Below are 18,127 nucleotides of genomic sequence, written 5' to 3' on the forward strand. Positions count from 1 at the left end.
CACAGCAAAAGTTGTAGCTTATGAGCTTTCACGCCGTGACAGCTTCATGAGCCTGGATTAGGCTCCGCTTTGGAGGCAGACAGCTGTTCCTGCTGAGCTGTGTACCTTCTCTGCTCGCTACCTTTTGGTTTCTTTTCATCTGCGCTTGATGTGGATTTCTATCACTCTTCCACAACTATTCATTTCCATTTCAGCATTTAGTTTCTCTTTAGGCATTGACTTTTCTTTGAAATAACAGTGATCTGCGTGGGATGTGGAAATGCATTGTTTATGCCATGCTCCTTGAAATCAAGGGCTTAGCTCTCTAGTTAAATTTCACAGCCAGCCAGCACTTATCTCTGTCAACTCCTGTTTAAACCGCACATGATTTGCCGCGGTTTAAACGCTCTTGGCTTTTGTTTGTGCCGTGAATCTGAGCTGTGACTCAGTGTTGAAAACGTAGTGTTTTTAAATTTCATACAAGCTTTTGAAAGTGAGTTGCATCTTTCAGGCATAACAAATATGCAACATACTTGCAAGATGCCAGTATGTGCGCCAGCACTCGGCGAGGTTTTTTTCTCCATGAATGCATTTTCCTGACAAGGGAAATTGGGGAAAAGCTGCAAATTAGAGCACCTACTCAGCTGTGAACTCTGAAGAGCATTCGTCTCAGTCAGCTGTCTTAATAACATAGCAGTCAATTAAATTCATGGAGTAAGATATGTAATTTTCAAATAATCATTAGCATGGAGAAAGATGGAATTAGAGGTTTGGATATCAAAGAGATGGGGACGGGAAGACAGCCAGAGAGGTGTAGCTCTCATTACTGTACAGACAACACATAGTAAATCCTCCAGCTGAAGATAAGTGAAGATAAAGGAGGTGACTGAGCTAATTGTGCACTGTCACAATCCATATATGCAACAACTGTCAGATGAGCAAATCTCAAATGTGTTGCCTCCAAACCCACACACACACACACACACACACTGAAGCGACTCCCCCCCAGGAGTAAAAGTAGTGAGAGAGGGCGACCGAGAGAGGAATAAATACCAAGAGACACTAATGTGATGAGAATGATGCCTGGTCTCTTCCGCTGATTAAAAATGCAATAACGCTGGGATGAGCGCGCGTGCACACACACACACACACACACACACACACACACACACACACACACACACACACACACACACACACACACACACACACACACACACACACACACACACACAGCAGAGCAGAGCAGCGAGGAGCACTGTGGAGTCACAGATAAGAAATGGCATCCACTGACCCCGAGCTAATTTATTCACTTAGAAAAGGAGGCAGCGTATCTCTTTCTTGGACGGCTCATAGGAAACAAACAGCATCTCCACTGTGGACGCTGTTCACCAGATCTGCTGGTGATCCCTCTTCAGATGATAATTAGTGCCTGTGAGAACGTTGTGATGCTGTGATTCATGTGTAACCAGTGGCGATCCTACTGTACCACTAATTATAAACTCTTAGTGTCACCGTGTGCTGGTAACAGACGCTGGCCTGGTTTCTGAGAGAACAGAAGATGCAGAGAAGGCAGAAAATGCTGGTAAACAAAAAAGTTTCGGAAGGTTCCAGGAGAAACTGCAAGAGAAGGAAAAGCAGAGGCTTCCTCCTCCTCCGCCGCCGCCGCCGCCGCTGTATCAGCCCCAGTTCACTCCCATCACTGACGGGAAGCAGATAAAGTTTCACTCTGGCTGGAGATGGATAATTGGACATTTATGGGGAGATAGGGGAGCTCAGGGCCCAGCAGCCATGAAACAGAGCTAATCTGGACCCAGCATCAGTAAATTGTCTGTGAAAGAGCGCATCACGGGTTCTGACAGCAAAAAGACGGCTTCCTTCAAACGCGGAGCCGAGCGAAGTGACACGGAGACGCGGCGTTCCCGGTGTCACCTCGACACCAGTCGGGTCCAATTCTGACACCAGAGCATTTCATCGAGCGCGTCGAAGGAATGACTGTAGAATCTATTGTTCCACTCCACATGTTCCCACAGAAGTCCGTGCAGTTTGAAACATTTATATGCTCCGTGCTTCCAGTCCAGCGTGATTAGTTCCCTCCCTTTGATGTGTCTCCATTGGATTCTCACAGGAAAGTGCTGCTACAGAACAGGTGCATCCTGAGCAGGTGGGTCCGTACGTAGGAGCCTCCAGAGCCCGGACTCAACCATCGCTCACTCTATTTTAGGCAGGTGAAAACACGCCGCAGCTTCCTTCATTTTAAAGATCTGGGTTTAAAGATCCATCTTATCAAGATCCACAATGTTTGTTGCTTAAGCTGTTTATTATTTACTTTGTTTTTGCTGAGCTGCAAATCTAAACTCTGTTCAGCCCCTACTGATTACTTACATACAGACACTGACACAGGCAATTAATTTGGTGGGGGATAGACTAGTCTTAATTGGGCATAAGTGGGATTTTTCTTGGCCGCGTGCAACACAAAATGACAGACTGTGCGTATGAGGAGTAAAGACCATCTGGTCCCTCAGGAGCGGGAGGAGGAGAGCGATGCCAGACAAATGGAAAGAGAAACAACAGAAAACCTGTGTGGATAAGAGCCTCTCTCTCCCTCCAACACACTCGCACGCAGGCAGAAAAAAGGCATCAGCGTCTCTGGGTCATATATCATTTGCTTGTGTTGCTGCCTGGAGGCAGAGGCTGTGGGGTGAGGAAACCAAGTCTCTCATGTGTGTCCTGCTCCTGTTTTCATATAATAATCAATATTGAAAATATTACCATTATGCTTGCGGGCAGCCACAGGAATAAAGAACAGTTAGCTCATAAAGACTGGGCCATCAGCAGGACAAATTGATCTGACACCTTGTATTATTTATATGCGGGAGCGGCGGCGTGTGAGGAGTCGGAGAGTGGACGTCCCCTCGCGCTCAGCCGCTCGCGTCCAGTAGCAGTAAACAAGCAGGGGGCGTTTGCATCAGCTCGTTCCCTCTGCACATTAAAACAACAGGAGCGGCGAATGGTCGCACGTAACGCTCACGCAGGCAGATGCACACGCACACACACGCACAAACATGCACGCACACACAAACGCGCGCACTCACTCACACACGCACACACACGCACCCACACACACACACGCACTCACACACGCACACACACACACAAACGCACGCACTCACTCACACGCACGCACACACACACAGAAGCAACAATTATATGGCGTCGGCTTTAATTGTATAAAAGATAACAAAATGATTTTATTACATGTTCATTATTTGACAGACATCACAACATACTTGCATGATTGCTTGGATACCCACACCATAATTAGGCATAATAGACCCGGAACGAAACTATAGAAAACAAACATGCTGCAGACACGAGGTGGGGTCAAGTCAACAACAGATTAAAGCCATATTCTGTCATCTCATGGAGTTGAGTCCTGGTGAGGAGAACAAACGGCAGAAGATCGCTGAAGCTCATCGTCATTTCTAGAATTTATTTCTCTTTTTTTTTTGTTTACATCAAATAGAACAGACATACATTGGCACATGCAAAGTGAACACTTTGTGGTGCTTTTCATAACCATTCAAATCCAATTGAACAAAGACTTTATATCTATTTTGTACCCCAAACATGAAAATACTCTCAAATATTTACAAAAAAATATATACTTACAATGCCCATCACTCTAACGTAATATTCATCTTGACTGATTGGAGTTGATTTCAGTGAAACAAAATACTGGATGTGGCAGAGCTTGCTGTTCAAGGTAATTAAATCAACTTCAAGAAAAAGAGGCACAGAAGAAAATCACTTCCAAACAATACAAAACAGAAATCTGATAATGGGAACCCCAAGAGAATATGGCTTTAATGACATTTCAAAGGAAAATATGTGGAAAGCAGCTCCACTGTCCTTGTTTTGCTGCCGTCCCCGCTCGCAGTGACCCCTTTTAGCAGGCGAGGGGCTCCGTGACGGAGGGAAGGGGGGCGCACGCTGCGGAGGCCGCTCCAGCCACGCGGACCCCCCGCGGTGCAGTCTGTCTGGATAAAGGTGGATGGTGGCACAGTCCCGGTGCATAGGTGCTGCGGGCGGTGCTGGGATGCCCGCGCTCCCTCCCCCGTCTCCGTCTGCCTCCCTCGGCGTCTCCTCCCCCGTCAGTCACGCCGCTCCTTCTGAAGCACATTAGATCCTGAGGTTGTTGTAACTCACGTAGGTTTTCTTGGTTGCTTGACCTGCGACGGAGCAGAGGGAGGCTTTAGTTTGAGCACGGCTGAAGCGCTTCCTGCTGCGCGGCGCCTTCCTCATCACCAGCTGTGTACAATCAGCAGCAGTGATTCACGGCCCAGCGTACCATTTCATCTGTGCTGTGGCCCCATGTAAAGCCTGAGTTTCTATTTTCAGATGTTAACTGGTGATAAAAACACAAACACCACACAAGTGGGCACTGAACAAATGCTGGGGCATGCGATGTGATCCCAGTCAGCATTACCATGGAAACGTATCAGAATGTGGCTGCGTGCCTGAGCGTGAGCTGCGTTAGCTGTGTTAGCTGCGTTAGCTGCGTTAGCTTCCTCTGCCGTTGTCTGTGGCTGCTGGGTTTAAAGCGCCGGCGTCGCGGATGAGGCCGATGTTCGAGGCGGACGCGGCAGAAGGTCCACGGACGTCTCCTTCATCACCAGCATTCCCATACGTTCTGCTTCTGCTGCTTTAACGTTTCTATGGCGACCGACTCCCATGGGCGAAGCAATTAAAGTTGCACCATTTCTTTACAGCTGCATTTTGTAGTCTTGGCCAGCGAGAAGCATGAATAAAACATTAGCGAGTGTGGAAGCGATCCCTGCTGGTACCTGTAAAGCGCTTTCAGGACGCACAGTCACTTTGCACCAACATGCTGCTGTTTGTTTATGTGCCCGCGACTCCGCTGCCATTCTTATCATTGGGCGTTTTAATAAAAGCCGGCGATGAATGGGATCCTATAATATTCCAACCATCCAGCCTGCGGTCGTGTTTTCTTACCACACTATTCACCGTTGTTGAAATTAATTTAGGTTGAAAAGCATTAAAGAATCCGCACATTTTGAAAAATGCACCAGAAAAAGAAGCGGCGCAGGGCAGTGAATCATTCCAGCATCTCTGAATTACTGGGAGAATCCTTGTGTGTTTGAGTGGCATAATCATGAAGATATTACACCATATCAATACCCAGGGAAATCTGCTGTTAATGCTCCTAATCCCATAAATCACTGCGAGTCATCTCCAACAGGGCCGATGGCCGCTGCGAGTGGGGGTATTTGGCGCGGACGCTTACAGGAATTGACGGACAGACTCCAGGGATTGGCTGCAGCACAGTTCAGGTTTGTGGGCGGTCATGCACATAAATCCGCCATTAATAAATGTCACTTCCACTGCCGCTAAAAAAGAAGGGCAGGAGGAGGAGAGAGCGGGGAGGGCGTGCGAGGTGAGAGGAGAGACAGAAGGTGAGAGACACTCATAACGGGTGACGCGGGCGCTTTTAGGGGGGTCCTCCCATAAAGAGCGCCGTGACAGATGTTGAGGCTTCGCCCGCTTTTCAGACTGCGTTTGCTTAATGAGCCACATGTGTGAAAGGAGAGGATGTTCACGGTCCCCTGGTGGGCTGCTTGCATCAGACACGCGCACACACGCACACACATACACACGTGCACGCACGCACACACACACACACACACACACACACACACACACACACACACACACACACACACACACACACACACACACACACACACACACACGCAGCTCCTTGGGCTCATGACAGATGAGTGTGACAACTGTTGGGTGTTTGGAGAAATTCCCAGGAAAACCTGTCATCTCATAGGCATAATTCAAAGCGGGGTTGAAGGGCTGTGGCACCTGTGGGTGCCATGATCGCTCCGTGTGATTAGAAGTGTTGTGGGAGAGGAGGCCTTCGGAGCCTGTGATGTGTGATTTGCATGCGCCGTCAATCATCTCTGTCTTCATGCTGACGACCGGAGGAGAGCAAAGCACTCCCATGGCAACACTGGCCTGAAATGCAGCTTTGGCTTCATTTCCTCCTCTGCTAAAACCTGTTTTTAGTGTTGGCGTTTCTCACCCAGGCAAACGCTGCATCACCTAGCCACCAAGCTATATACGCTTCCCCACTCAATAAAAGCTGCTATTATCTTTGCTAACAGGATCATGGCGACTGCTCCAGATGAAGGGTGACGTGAGTAACACACGGTTCCAGAAGCAGTTTATCCCCTCCGTTTCCGGCTTCTTCTTCTTCTGCTGTGCGTCTAAAGGTCTGACCCTTTATCAGCCAACGCGCCCGCTCTGTTGGACATTATATCCACTTTTTAGCCCAGTAATGACTCAATTAGTCTGCTGAAATGGGACTGTCCAGCGGCCGCTCCAATAATACAGATATCTTAAACACCCTTCTTGGAAAAATGGGACTTTAAAACCTGCTGAAACCTCCTCTGCAGATTTCAGCCCGTCGTTGTTGTGTGTATCTCACCCAAATCTCTATAAGCTCTATTAACTTATTGAAGAACTGCTGCAGCTCGCAAACACTACAACAAACTGGAGGTTTATCTTTACAACGTGTGACAAGCCAAGAATTCACAGTTCTCATATACCTTGCATGGAGATGGAGTTTGTTGTTTATATCTTATTTATTTTTATACAGCTTAAAACCACGAGCATCTTTAGACCTGCGGTAACAACACGCAGTGTTTCATCCAGCCTAGAGTTGGCTGATCTGTGCTGAAGCAGCTCGGAGGTGCTGTGACTCCTACTTACTCATGGGGTCGGCGGCCGGGTTCTCACACAGCTCCGTCTTGGCCTCTCCGTTGGGCCTCTCGCTGGGCTTCTGGGACAGACGCGATGACATCGTGGCAGCTGTGACCACAGCCTTAAAGCTACGCTTCCTCTTCTGCACGTTCAGCTCAGGGTGGAAGATAATGATGTACACCTTGGGCATGTAGAGCATGCCGAGCGCTACGGAGGCACTGAGGTTCATGGAGACGGTCAGAGTGGTCGTCTGAATGTACAGCTGGAAGGAAGCACAGAGGAGAGGAAGGTGAGTCTGATGACTTTTAATGAAAAGCAGCAAATAGGACGTAAATGCACATGTTGCTGTGCTAGATGAACTCTAATGTGGCAGCTCCACGAGGCGGATGCGTCAGGACTAATGCTAACGGATACAAGAGAGACTCTGACAACGGTGGCCTATTACACAACTACAGGATTGACGTTCACTGGTGAAGGAGCTGCACAAAGAGCGCAGTGCTGACAAAGCAGCCCGATGCAGCAGTAATTCAGTGTGTCCTGATGGTAACAGTGGGTTCGGCGTCCTCGTGGGCTGCGTGGCTGCTCTGGGTGTCTGACTGATGCGTGTGGAAACGCCATCCAGCAGCGTTTATTAAAGCCCGACCTCCAGCTACGAAGGCGCTAACAGCGGCGGAAGCATCTCGGCGTCTCCTCGACGCGGCTTCGCCTCCTCCGGTCACCGTTTGACTGACGCTCAGCGGGAGCAGATCCAGGTTCCTCCTCTGGATGCGATTACTTTTATCTCACCTCTCAAACATTCGTCAGACTAATCGACAGGCCCTAAGCTACTTATTCCTCCACTGACAATACTTATAGCCGGGGCCATTTTAATATAAATTGCGCCCGGAGTACAATGAAAGACTGGCTCAGGCTTTGCAGCCTTTGCAGCACAAACGCATCTACATTTGTTCCTGCGACGCGCTGCAGCCTCGCGGAGGAGAAACCATTCATGCGGCTCCACGTGAGCCCTTCGCCGGCTCAAACGCTGCCTCATTTCTTATCGGCGGTGACACGACACCTTTCACTTCGTCACGCTGTAATTGCAACCTTATATAACCCAGAGTCGGTTAACATGCATTTTACATAGTGGCCTCATTAAAAAAAGTAGCAATTTGAGTCAGAAGCTGAGCAGCTGAGAGGCTCTTGTGATGCGTGAGGGTCCTGGAGGAGAAGGAATCACTTCAAGAGGGGCATTATTGTTTCAAGAGCAGATCACCAACACCTCCTAATCTACTGCACTTAAAAGCATCAGATGTCACTTATTTGCTGCCTTCCAGTCAACCACTTGATATGTGGTCTGCGAGAGCGTACGGTTGTAAACACATTAGCCGCTACAGAGGACCTGCAGAGCGAGCGGGAGACGCTGGCTGATTCACGCAGAAATGTCACCATTTGCATAGAGGTTTTCTTGGTAAACAGCAGGAGCGATGGCGAGATGCCCTCATTTACATGCCAGTCGTGCCTTTGTCTGCACTGATCAGTCACATGCCCATTATGATCAACATGCCAATACACCCGGCTGCTCGTTTCTCTCTCCATCCCCTCCTGTTTCTGTGTGGAGCGGCATCAGAGCTCGCGATCTGGCTGGTGCGCCATGCATTAATAAGTGAATAACTGAATATCACAACGCTCCCCCTGCACTCGGCTCAGTGGGACTCTGAGCCGGGGGAGGAGGGAAATGTTGTGCTTCCTCTAAGTGGCTGTGAATTTGCAGCCTTTGTGATTGGACGTCGTGGCGACCGCTCAAAGCGCTGCAAAGAATACACGCGGCATTAAATATAATCAGCGAGAGCCTCCACCCTGTGCCGTGTTTCCATGTTGGGTGGTTGGTAACCTGTCTGGTATCCATAGCAACACTACAGTGTTTGGCGCGAGCAGCTAAACACGCCTGGAATAAGCTCCTAATGAGATTCTGATACCTCCGACGCCGCGACGCTGACCCGATCAGAGCTGATTTACTGAGCGTGCAGAGAGTTGGTTCCTGAGCGAGCGAGCGAGTGAGCGGCGTCGGGCCTCGCGCTCGTCTCTGCAGCGGCATCCGTTTGCAGCTCCGGCTCACGCAGCCACACGCACACGTTCTCTGCTTCCTGCCTTTAATCACAGCGCCGCACTCGCATTGTGCCGCGCTACAGTGTGAGCTTGACCCAAATCTCATCCAGCGCCGGAATGTTTAACTTGTCACAGAACCTCATAATTAATTCATGCTACTTTAGCATAAATAAATACAGGGGGCCATATTCACAACTGCTTAGCAACTCTCTATTTATAGCCGCAGTGATGATTTATTAACGCCCTCATCAGGAATCAAACAGCTGCTTTTAATCTGTGCGTGTCATTGACAATCCTTCCATTTAGACACCAGGCTGCGGAGCCTCAGCCTGAGCTCACGCCGGCCAGACGCTGAGGACCGAATGCACGCAGTCACAATTAGGAGGCTGTCCGTCCCGTTAGAAGCAGCCTTCATTGATGGAAACTGGGGATTTGCAGTCTCCTCTCCACTACCTGGATGTCTCCTGTTGTTTTAGGTGGCCTAGTTTTGCAGCCCTGCTCGTGTTATGAATAACTCTATCTGGCTTTGTTCCGCGGAGCCCCTTTGCGAGCAGAAGACACCACTTTACGTGTGGCTGGTCATGGCCGTGTCAGCGCAGTCAATTCACAATCAAAGCCATCGCTGGAAGAGACTCTGCTGCTTTTGCTTTGCTGCTTTGTTCGCCGCTCTGATTGCGGCGCATGTTTATCAAGCGCCGCGGAGCAGGAAGCGCTGTGAGTCCTGTCTGGACAGACCTTGGCCAAGATTTAAGGGGGCTCCAGTGAGGCTGGTGTGATGAAAAGTAATTAGTAATTTTTGTGGGCGAGTTGGAGTTGGTGCAGAGGAGAGAGAGGATGCTGCGGCTGCAGAAACGCACGGCGGAAGCTGCGAAGCCGCGAAGCGAATGTGTTTCTTCAGTAGTGAAACTCTGATCACATCACATTATTTACACACTCAGCTACAACTAAGAGCATCTGAGTTTGCGGCTCTGACATGCTTTTTCTACTGTACTTCTTGAAGCGAGGTTGCAGCATTTCGCCCACAGTTTGCCTCGGGTGCAGCCTGCTCAGGCGTAAAACAGCTGGGCGGCTGGAAAACGTCCCGTTCGCATCATTCTCCAGCGATTCACCGTCTCCTGCGTGTGTCGCATTAAAGTCCCGTCAAGTGCCGCTGTTTGCGAAGCGGCGACAGGATTAGAAGCTGCAACTTTCATTCCACCTGCTGAAGTCTAGTTCGCCGCCGCTGAAGGGCGTCCCCTTCATGTTCGCCAGACGTCTTACAACGGCCTAAGTGGTTTTCAGAGGTCCAGCGCGTAAGTTTCCATGACATGCGGCTCTATTTTAAGTGTGAGCAAATCCTGTGGGTGTTTTACTAGAAAGTTTTATGCCTTGGGGAAATGTTTTAAAGTCATCATCCGACTCTCCTGAACTGTGAGAGTCTGTTTCGTGGTTGACCACGCTGCTGCTGAATAAGAGAGTTCTTATGTTCGCTGACAGCATCTCTTCAGACCCGTCGCTACTTCCTTCACTCACACAATAACATCTAGAGTTCAGATGAAAAAGTGATGCTGATACGCGTCAGCTCGTTTCCGTGCTAACGACCGCCGGCGCTCGGCTTTAACCCGGTGACGGAGCACACGCAGGTGCACGGAAGCAGAGGTGTGAGATCGGAGTTTCTATGGGGCAGAGGAGTCACAGGTGCGGAAAAGAAGGTCGACTAAATGATGCTGAGTTCAAGAAATAATCCCACGACCACTAGGATAATGGTTGTTTAGAGAAAATAAAACATCACCATCCTATAAAGCGGAGGATATTAAAAGTATATATTATAGAGCGAAACTATGGTCAAAGCTCTCCCATTATTCTTCCACAAGCAGATCTACACAGGCACAGAGAGAATCACTCATGGGTAATAATGGAATAAGCTCTTTCAGTAAATGTAAGGAGAAGCTTCTGTACAGTAAGTAAGTCGAAAAGGTTCCAGAGCTTCGCTGTAATTTCACTGCAGCTTTTGCAAAAAGACCTTATCAAGACATGCAAATGCCATTTTCACTAACTGTGGTCAGAGACTAAGGAAGTGGACCCACAAAAGCCATTATCCAAGACAAAGGCTATTGTGGAGAAAGAGTTAACTGCATAAAGGGAAAGATAAACACATTACTGCCTCGCCAGTCGCCCTGTGTAACATAATGAACTCCTAATCGCCGCTGAGGGTGTAATTCATCTATGAAATCAGCAGCAAATTGAGATGAGCAAAATGAGTTTCTGATCCATCTCAGCCGTAGCTTCGCAGGAAGCTATCGAACGGCGCGGCTCTAAAGGTTAGGAGCAACGCTTTCCTGCCACCATCCATATTCTGCCGGAGGAGGACTCCCCCCGCGCTGCGTCCGTGCACGTGCACGTGCGGCGTCGGGCGCGGCCGCCGCTCCGCCAGATGAATGCATCTGTATTCTGCCGGGTGCTGCCCAGATAAGCAATGACTAGCACAGAAGGTCAAAATGTCATATTCTCAATCAACTCCAGCAGCACCCGGTGTCAAATGCTTTGTTGAGTAGAGCGCGGCCGTCAGGAGATGGAATGTGTTGAATCAAACTTCTATTTACCCCCATTTCTCCTCCTCCGGCTCCTCATCCTCCACCTCCTTAACCTGCTTGTCTCCCTCTCCACAATAAGGCATAATGGTATATGTGCAGCCCTGGGCTTGAGAGCTAAGATAATGGCGTCTGCAGCTGCCAGCGCCCCCGGATCACTCCTCAGGCCTTTCAGGATTCTGGTGTTTAAAATCAACTTTTCCTCCGCGGTGCCTCAGTGTGTGGGTTCCGTGCACACGGGAGCCATTTGAATATGAAATCAATGAGAAATCCCCGACTTATGCGGCCACTGGACGTGTGTGTGTGACTCATCCTGTTTTCATTTGGGGCTTTAGGAATATGCATGTGTGCACATGTTCAGACAAGATAAAAGCAGGGTCGAAGGAATGAAAGGGGAATTTGTCAGAGGAGGAAGAGACGCACACAAAGACGGGTGAGGGGGGGTGACTCACCTTCTCCGCCGACTGGGCCGTGCCAAAGAAAATGGGGATGAAGGCCAGCCACACTATGCAGGTGGTGTACATGGTGAAGCCGATGGGCTTGGCCTCGTTGAAGTCTTCGGGCACGTCCCGCGTCTTGATGGCGTAGATGGTGCAGGTGACCATCAGCAGGATGCTGTAGCCCAGCGAGCAGATTATCTGCAGGTCTGTGATGTCACACTTCAGGACGCCGCGGGCCAGCACGGGGTTGCTGGTCTTCTGCTCGTCGTAGTCCACGATGGTGTTGGGCGGGTCCACGGCGAACCACACCAGCACGCCCAGCAGCTGCACGCAGATCAGGCTGGACGTGATGGCGATCTGCGACGTGGGGCTGATGAAGCGCGGCGCCGTCACCGTCTGCTTGCCCTGCTCGAAGATGCGGTAGATGCGGTTGGTCTTGGTGAGCAGCGCCGCGTAGCTGATGCACATGCCCAGGCCCAGGAAGATCCTCCGGAAGGCGCACACGGCCACGTCGGGCTTGGCGATCATGACGAAGGTGATGATGTAGCAGAGGAAGATGCCCGTCAGCAGCACGTAGCTCAGCTCGCGGCCCGACGCCCTCACGATGGGCGTGTCGTTGTAGCGCACGAAGGTGGCCATGACGAAGATGGTGGCGATGATGCCCAGCATGGCCAGGAAGACGGGGATGACGGCCCACGGCGAGTGCCACTCCAGCTTCACGATGGGGATGGGCTGGCAGGCGGTCCTGTTGGAGTTGGGCCTCAGGTTGTAGGCGCACATCCTGCAGGAGGTCTCGTCGTGCTGGTACTGGTAGCCGTCGCAGAGCTCGCAGTGCCAGCAGCACGGCATGCCCTTCACCCTCTTCTTCCTCTCCCCGGTCCTGCAGGGCAGGCTGCACACGGAGACGGGCGCCTCCTGCTCTCCGTCCGGCCACTGCAGGTCCTCCAGCTGGGGAGAGACCAGGCACAGGCAGGTTAAAGCGGAGCCACGGTCCCCGACGGTAGCGCAGCGCGTGCAAAGGGAAGAGCGCCGTCATTTTCTACCTCTCAGCCCCGATAATGAGCCTGCTGGAGTACAGTACAATGCAATCCCTGCAAACGTTAACGCCATTGAAAAAACTATTAACCTGATATAGAACATCTTTCTTGCCAATTTGTGTGAAGGATTGCCTTTTCTAATGCTTGAGAGTAATAGAAATCACCATGGCAACTGAGCTTACCTTTGTTCAGTGAAATAATAATAAAGACACTTTATGTTTCAATACAGGAGCCAGCGAGGTATGAAATGTGTGATGAGAAGGAGAGAGAATGGGATTTGTTATTGCAAATGTCGAACGTTGCGGAGCCTCTTCTTTTCACGATCCTGTCGTCAAAATGAGAAGTTCAGCGCAGACGCTGAGAACGACCTGGAGTTCGACTCCAGTGGCCGCGAGGCGTTCGCTGCTCAAGCTACAGTTTCAACATGGAGATGAAATAAATTCTACATGAAGTCATTTTGGGGGAAAGACTCAAGTGTGGTTGATTATTACACGCACTGATCCGTGACTTTAAAGGCAACACGGGATGAAAACGCACTGAATCGGTCTCACAGCAACGAACGCCATCAAATAAGATGCTGAGCAACGAGCTTCAAAACGCTGAACGCGCTTTAATAGTGGTGAGATCATTAAACTACTGCTCTGATGTCACAGAGGTAAAAGCTGGAGAGATGAACAGGATTGATTCCTGTTGTTCCACTTTGATGTGAAGCGGTTCTAGCGGCTCGACGCGGTTGCTCTCTTTCTTGTTGCGCATCAGCCGACAACCTTGTCACGTCGGGTATCGACTGAGGAGCGAAGCCCAGGAGACGGCGAGCTGAGCGTGAAGACGAGAGGCCGACGGGAACGAGCGCGTCCCGATCTCCGCGGAACCTCCCACAGACCTCCCACAGACCTCCACAGACCTCCCACAGACCTCCCACAGACCTCCACAGACCTCCCAAAGACCTCCCACAGACTTCCACAGACCTCCACAGACCTCCCACAGACTTCCACAGACCTCCACAGACCTCCCACAGACCTCCACAGACCTCCCACAGACCTCCCACAGACTTCCACAGACCTCCACAGACCTCCCACAGACCGCCCACAGACCTCCCACAGACCGCCCACAGACCTCCCACAGACCTCCCACAGACATCCCATCCATTAGTGAGCGGGTAAAAAGCAGAGTTACAGCTTTACAACAAAACAACATTAATAAACAGCAAAAATAAAATTCATTTAAAGCCCAGGACGTGTCGTTTGTCACATTTAGATGTTTCTTGGCGTTAAACAAACGGTGTAACAGGCTAATTAGTGAATGCTTGCTAATTTTACTGAGCCAAGCCTTTCATCTACGCTGGCGGTATTTTTAACTGACAGATTCCACTCTGCCGTTGATAATTGAGCACAGACGTCATTCGTATTTCCCTCATTTGTGTATTTTCCTGCGCGCGTTCAGTTATTTCTTTTGAGCGTTTTAATTTCTGTGGTGACAAATGAAATCACAACTAATGCTTTTCACGCCGTACCTGCCGTCCTGCCTCCTTCCACCATCTGGAGTTATGCTCACAATAGTCACACACTGACACACACATGGGCAGATGCAACAACAAGCGCTCCAACAGGTACAAATATCATCATATGCAGCACGAGGCCAAAGACGCGAATAGCATCACGTCCCACACATGTGGCGACTGCCAATAATCACACACACACACACACACACACACACACACACACACACACACACACACACACACACACACACACACACACACACACACACACACACACACACACCTGTATGACAAATGTGCTGCTTCTGTGGTGTCTGGGTAGATTATCATCTGCCATTTATCTGGGGGCATGAAGGTGCCATTTATTATCTGGACAATGAATGGAGCTCTGTGGAAAACCTCCTGATTTCACACCGTGTGGAAACAGTAATGAGACCAACAGCCCCGTTGCCATGGAGACCAGAAGGAAGATTTCTGACACCTCGGACTCGTACGGCTGCTATACTTATTTTGCAGCTCATTGGGGCTGCGTCACGTTGAACGTCCTCACTGAGGATTACGGCGCGTGTCATTCCTTTAAATTACATTTGTGTAATTTTGTGCGTTACTGAACAAAGTGATTCCCGCTGCATTGGGACACAATCGCGTTGGCTTCGTAATCACACTGAGACGCGGTGAATCAACAGCTCTCTCAAGTTGCTCGCTGACTGTGATTCCTGTGATGCGGGCGGCCGTTATGCAAATGTTCACTCATCTGTATGTAAATGTCACGTTTGTTGACCCGACTGTGCTCAGGTTTCATCCCGTCCCACAGCGCGCTCCATTACAGTGCATCTACAGTAGGTTTGGAGGTAACGTACAGCTCATGGCTTCCTTTACGGCCCCATGAATCAGCCGGGCTCATCTTTGTGCTCCGACACCGTGCACTTAAAAAAGGAAGCGTGGCAGCTATCAGCTCTGCACCCAACACCATCTCCTGCAGCTGAATTAAAGTTATTTAAAGCTCCCATCAAACGTAAAACGTCCTGTCACAGTGTTTTTTTACATGTGCCAAAAAGGCCTCGTATAAATGACATTTTTTTCTTTTTTTATTAAAATTCCTCCATTTCCCCAAAAGTACCCAGATCTTCCCTATGATTTACAATGCGTTCCTGAGTCTAGTGAAAAAAAAAGAACTGTATATTTAGATCTAACGCAGTAAAAGATGCAGGCGAGCTGATGAGCGTCACACGTGTTCAGCTTCGGCTCGCGAGCACTGAACATGCAGCCTCTGATCCTGAAGCATCCTCCTCCTCTTCATCGCGCTCTTCATCAGTCTAGGCCCTGACCTCTCTGTGTGCTTCCTTTCTACTCTCCTCTTATTGAACGTCTGCTGTTTCATTCTAGTCTAATTATTTCAATCGCAGAACCCTTTTAGTACAATACAACGTTTGACAAACTAAAATTATTGCCATTTATCCCTTTTGAAGCAAAGATTTAAAAATCAAATCTGAGACTAATTGCTCATTTCCTTTTTCGTTTTGTAGTAAAAGAAAAATTACTTTTAAAATTACCTAAAACATGATTTTATTCAGTTCATTAGAGCTATTTTCTTGTAGGACTTGGACATTTTGGCAACTCATCAACTGAAAGGCGTGTGTATGAATATGTTTATCCGTTGTTTCAACGAAGAAAAGCATTGCTGAATTTTATTAGAATAATTACCTTTAGAATTATCATGTTTCTCTCCTGAGAAGTAAGACTTTTACTTGCTAAACTGCACAAACAGGCTCATTTGAACATGGATTAAACTAACAGCCAAACACATCTGCACCTGAGCTCTGCGTGTTTGAGATGCAGAGCTCAGCTTTAAGCTTTGAACAGTTTGCACAGGTGTGAAAGGATGCGTGTGGTGAAGCGGCCGCACCCTGAGCTGCAGGCTCTCCACCCACTGTCCCACCACCCTGTACTCGGCCGTGGAGGCGTTGGTCATCTGGAACTGGAACAGGTCGTAGCGTCCGGGAGCGTCGCCGTTCTTGTTAAACACCACAGAGGTGCCGGCGCTGCCTGTGAAGAGGGAGGGAGAGGAGAGTAAACGCGGTGCAGGAAGTGGAGCCGCTCGTCTAATGAGAGACAAACATGAACTCTTCACCCCGCTCCTCTCACTGTGTGGTGGCTCTACACAAAGGACCGCAGCCTGTGAGTCAGTTCCTCCAATTTAAAAGCTCCAAACAACACGACCCAGATCTTAACCTTGGTGATAATCAGCGGCAGGATGGATGCGCTCCCTACTGACCGATATAACAGGTCCTCACCTGCATCCCATGAATCACTCTGCACAATGTGCACGTGGGGAGGAAGACATTTTCATACCAACACGCTTGGATTGGACCGTCTTTGTTCTGCCGACACGGAGCGCACTCCTCAGGTGAAGAGCAACGCACTTCAATCACACAGCGGAACACAACAGGAGAGCGGCGAGGACGAGCGGGTCAGCCAATTCATCACGCGCTCCCATCTGCTCTCAGAGCAGCAGCCCGTCTGGAGCCGGTCCAGCCGCGAGGCTCTGGAGCCGGACCCTGGGAGCGAGAGCCGGACCCTGGGAGCGGAGCCGGACCCTGGGAGCGGAGCCGGACCCTGGGAGCGGAGCCGGACCCTGGGAGCGGCGGTGCTCGCGTCCACGCTCGCGTCCACGCAGCCCAGTCTTAATGCATGTGCCACTCAGCATGAGCTCTGCCTGCAGCAGTGAACCGTGCACAGCATTAATGGACAAAACGCTGCTACTTGTACCTTATTTTATACATGAGGCCTGCATTGTTGATAAGGTCACTTTTCTCGTCCCACGGCGCTCAGAGACCAAACCGCCGCTCCACTCGTCTCCTCACCTTGACACTGCATCCACCAGCGCGGCTGGAGATACCACTGCTGAAGTGGGGCGGGGGTGGGGGGGGGTCTGCTCGCGCCTGGTGCGGGAATTAATGCTCTTTAATAGCTGTGGCTATAAAAAGTAGAGCGCGAGCAGGAGAACGCTGTACGTCCAAAGCACTTCTGGGAACATGTTGTCTTTCGTATCTAGAACGGAGCTCGTAGCTTTGGTCCGAGGACCCTGCTCCGTTCCCTTCGGCGTCGGCCAGAAGGGAATTTCATCTCCCTCCAGTTTTTTCCAAGGACATTTGTCATTGAACGTTCTACAAAAGTTTCAGGCTGAAATACTCTTGTACAACAAGAGAGGCAGCAGTAGCAGGAGCAAAAGCCAATTTCATGCATAATTAGGAGCCATTTTAATAAAATGCTGTGGACAGGCACCCGGAATTTTTTATTGCACAAATGCCAAGTTCCGACTGGAAGGAGCTCTTTCCGCGCTGACGCGTGGCCGCAGATCCTCCGCTACGTGACGATTTTGCAGCGTGATTTTAAACGAACAAAAAGCAGCCGGCGCCGGCGGAGTGAGCTGCTTCTCAGAAGCGGTCCCGCGGTGGGACGGGCCCTGGATGTGAGTGCTGGTGCAGCAGGTCGGACCCGGTGGGCGGCCTCCAGCAGGCGGACTTGTTGACACGGCGCATGAATGTGTGGACGATGTATTGACTCCTGTGAGCAGGAGGCGCGATAAAGGCCGGCTTCTTACTTCGCTAGTACAGGTCGCACAAACACGCATTCAGCCATTCAGCACAGCAACATGAGTGATTGGGCACTTGGTGCTTCTCAGCGTCAGAGCAAATAATTAAGTGGTGTTTCTGTGTG

At 50.0% G+C, this 18,127-nt stretch overlaps 1 protein-coding gene across 1 annotated transcript in view; it reads right to left on the bottom strand.

The window, feature by feature from the left end:
• Positions 1-3,200: 3,200 nt before the first annotated feature.
• Positions 3,201-18,127, bottom strand: part of LOC114858455 (metabotropic glutamate receptor 7-like) — a 46,762-nt gene continuing 31,835 nt past the window's right edge. Inside the window, exons 7-10 of the mRNA XM_029155725.3 lie at positions 16,314-16,453; positions 11,882-12,817; positions 6,781-7,033; positions 3,201-4,211 (exon numbers count right to left, since the gene is read on the bottom strand). Coding sequence (XP_029011558.2) covers positions 4,162-4,211; positions 6,781-7,033; positions 11,882-12,817; positions 16,314-16,453 — 1,379 coding nt within the window. The 3' untranslated portion in view covers positions 3,201-4,161. The remainder of the gene's footprint in view (positions 4,212-6,780; positions 7,034-11,881; positions 12,818-16,313; positions 16,454-18,127) is intronic.

This window comes from Betta splendens, chromosome 7, assembly GCF_900634795.4.
Source record: "Betta splendens chromosome 7, fBetSpl5.4, whole genome shotgun sequence".
Taxonomy (NCBI): Eukaryota; Metazoa; Chordata; class Actinopteri; order Anabantiformes; family Osphronemidae; genus Betta; species Betta splendens.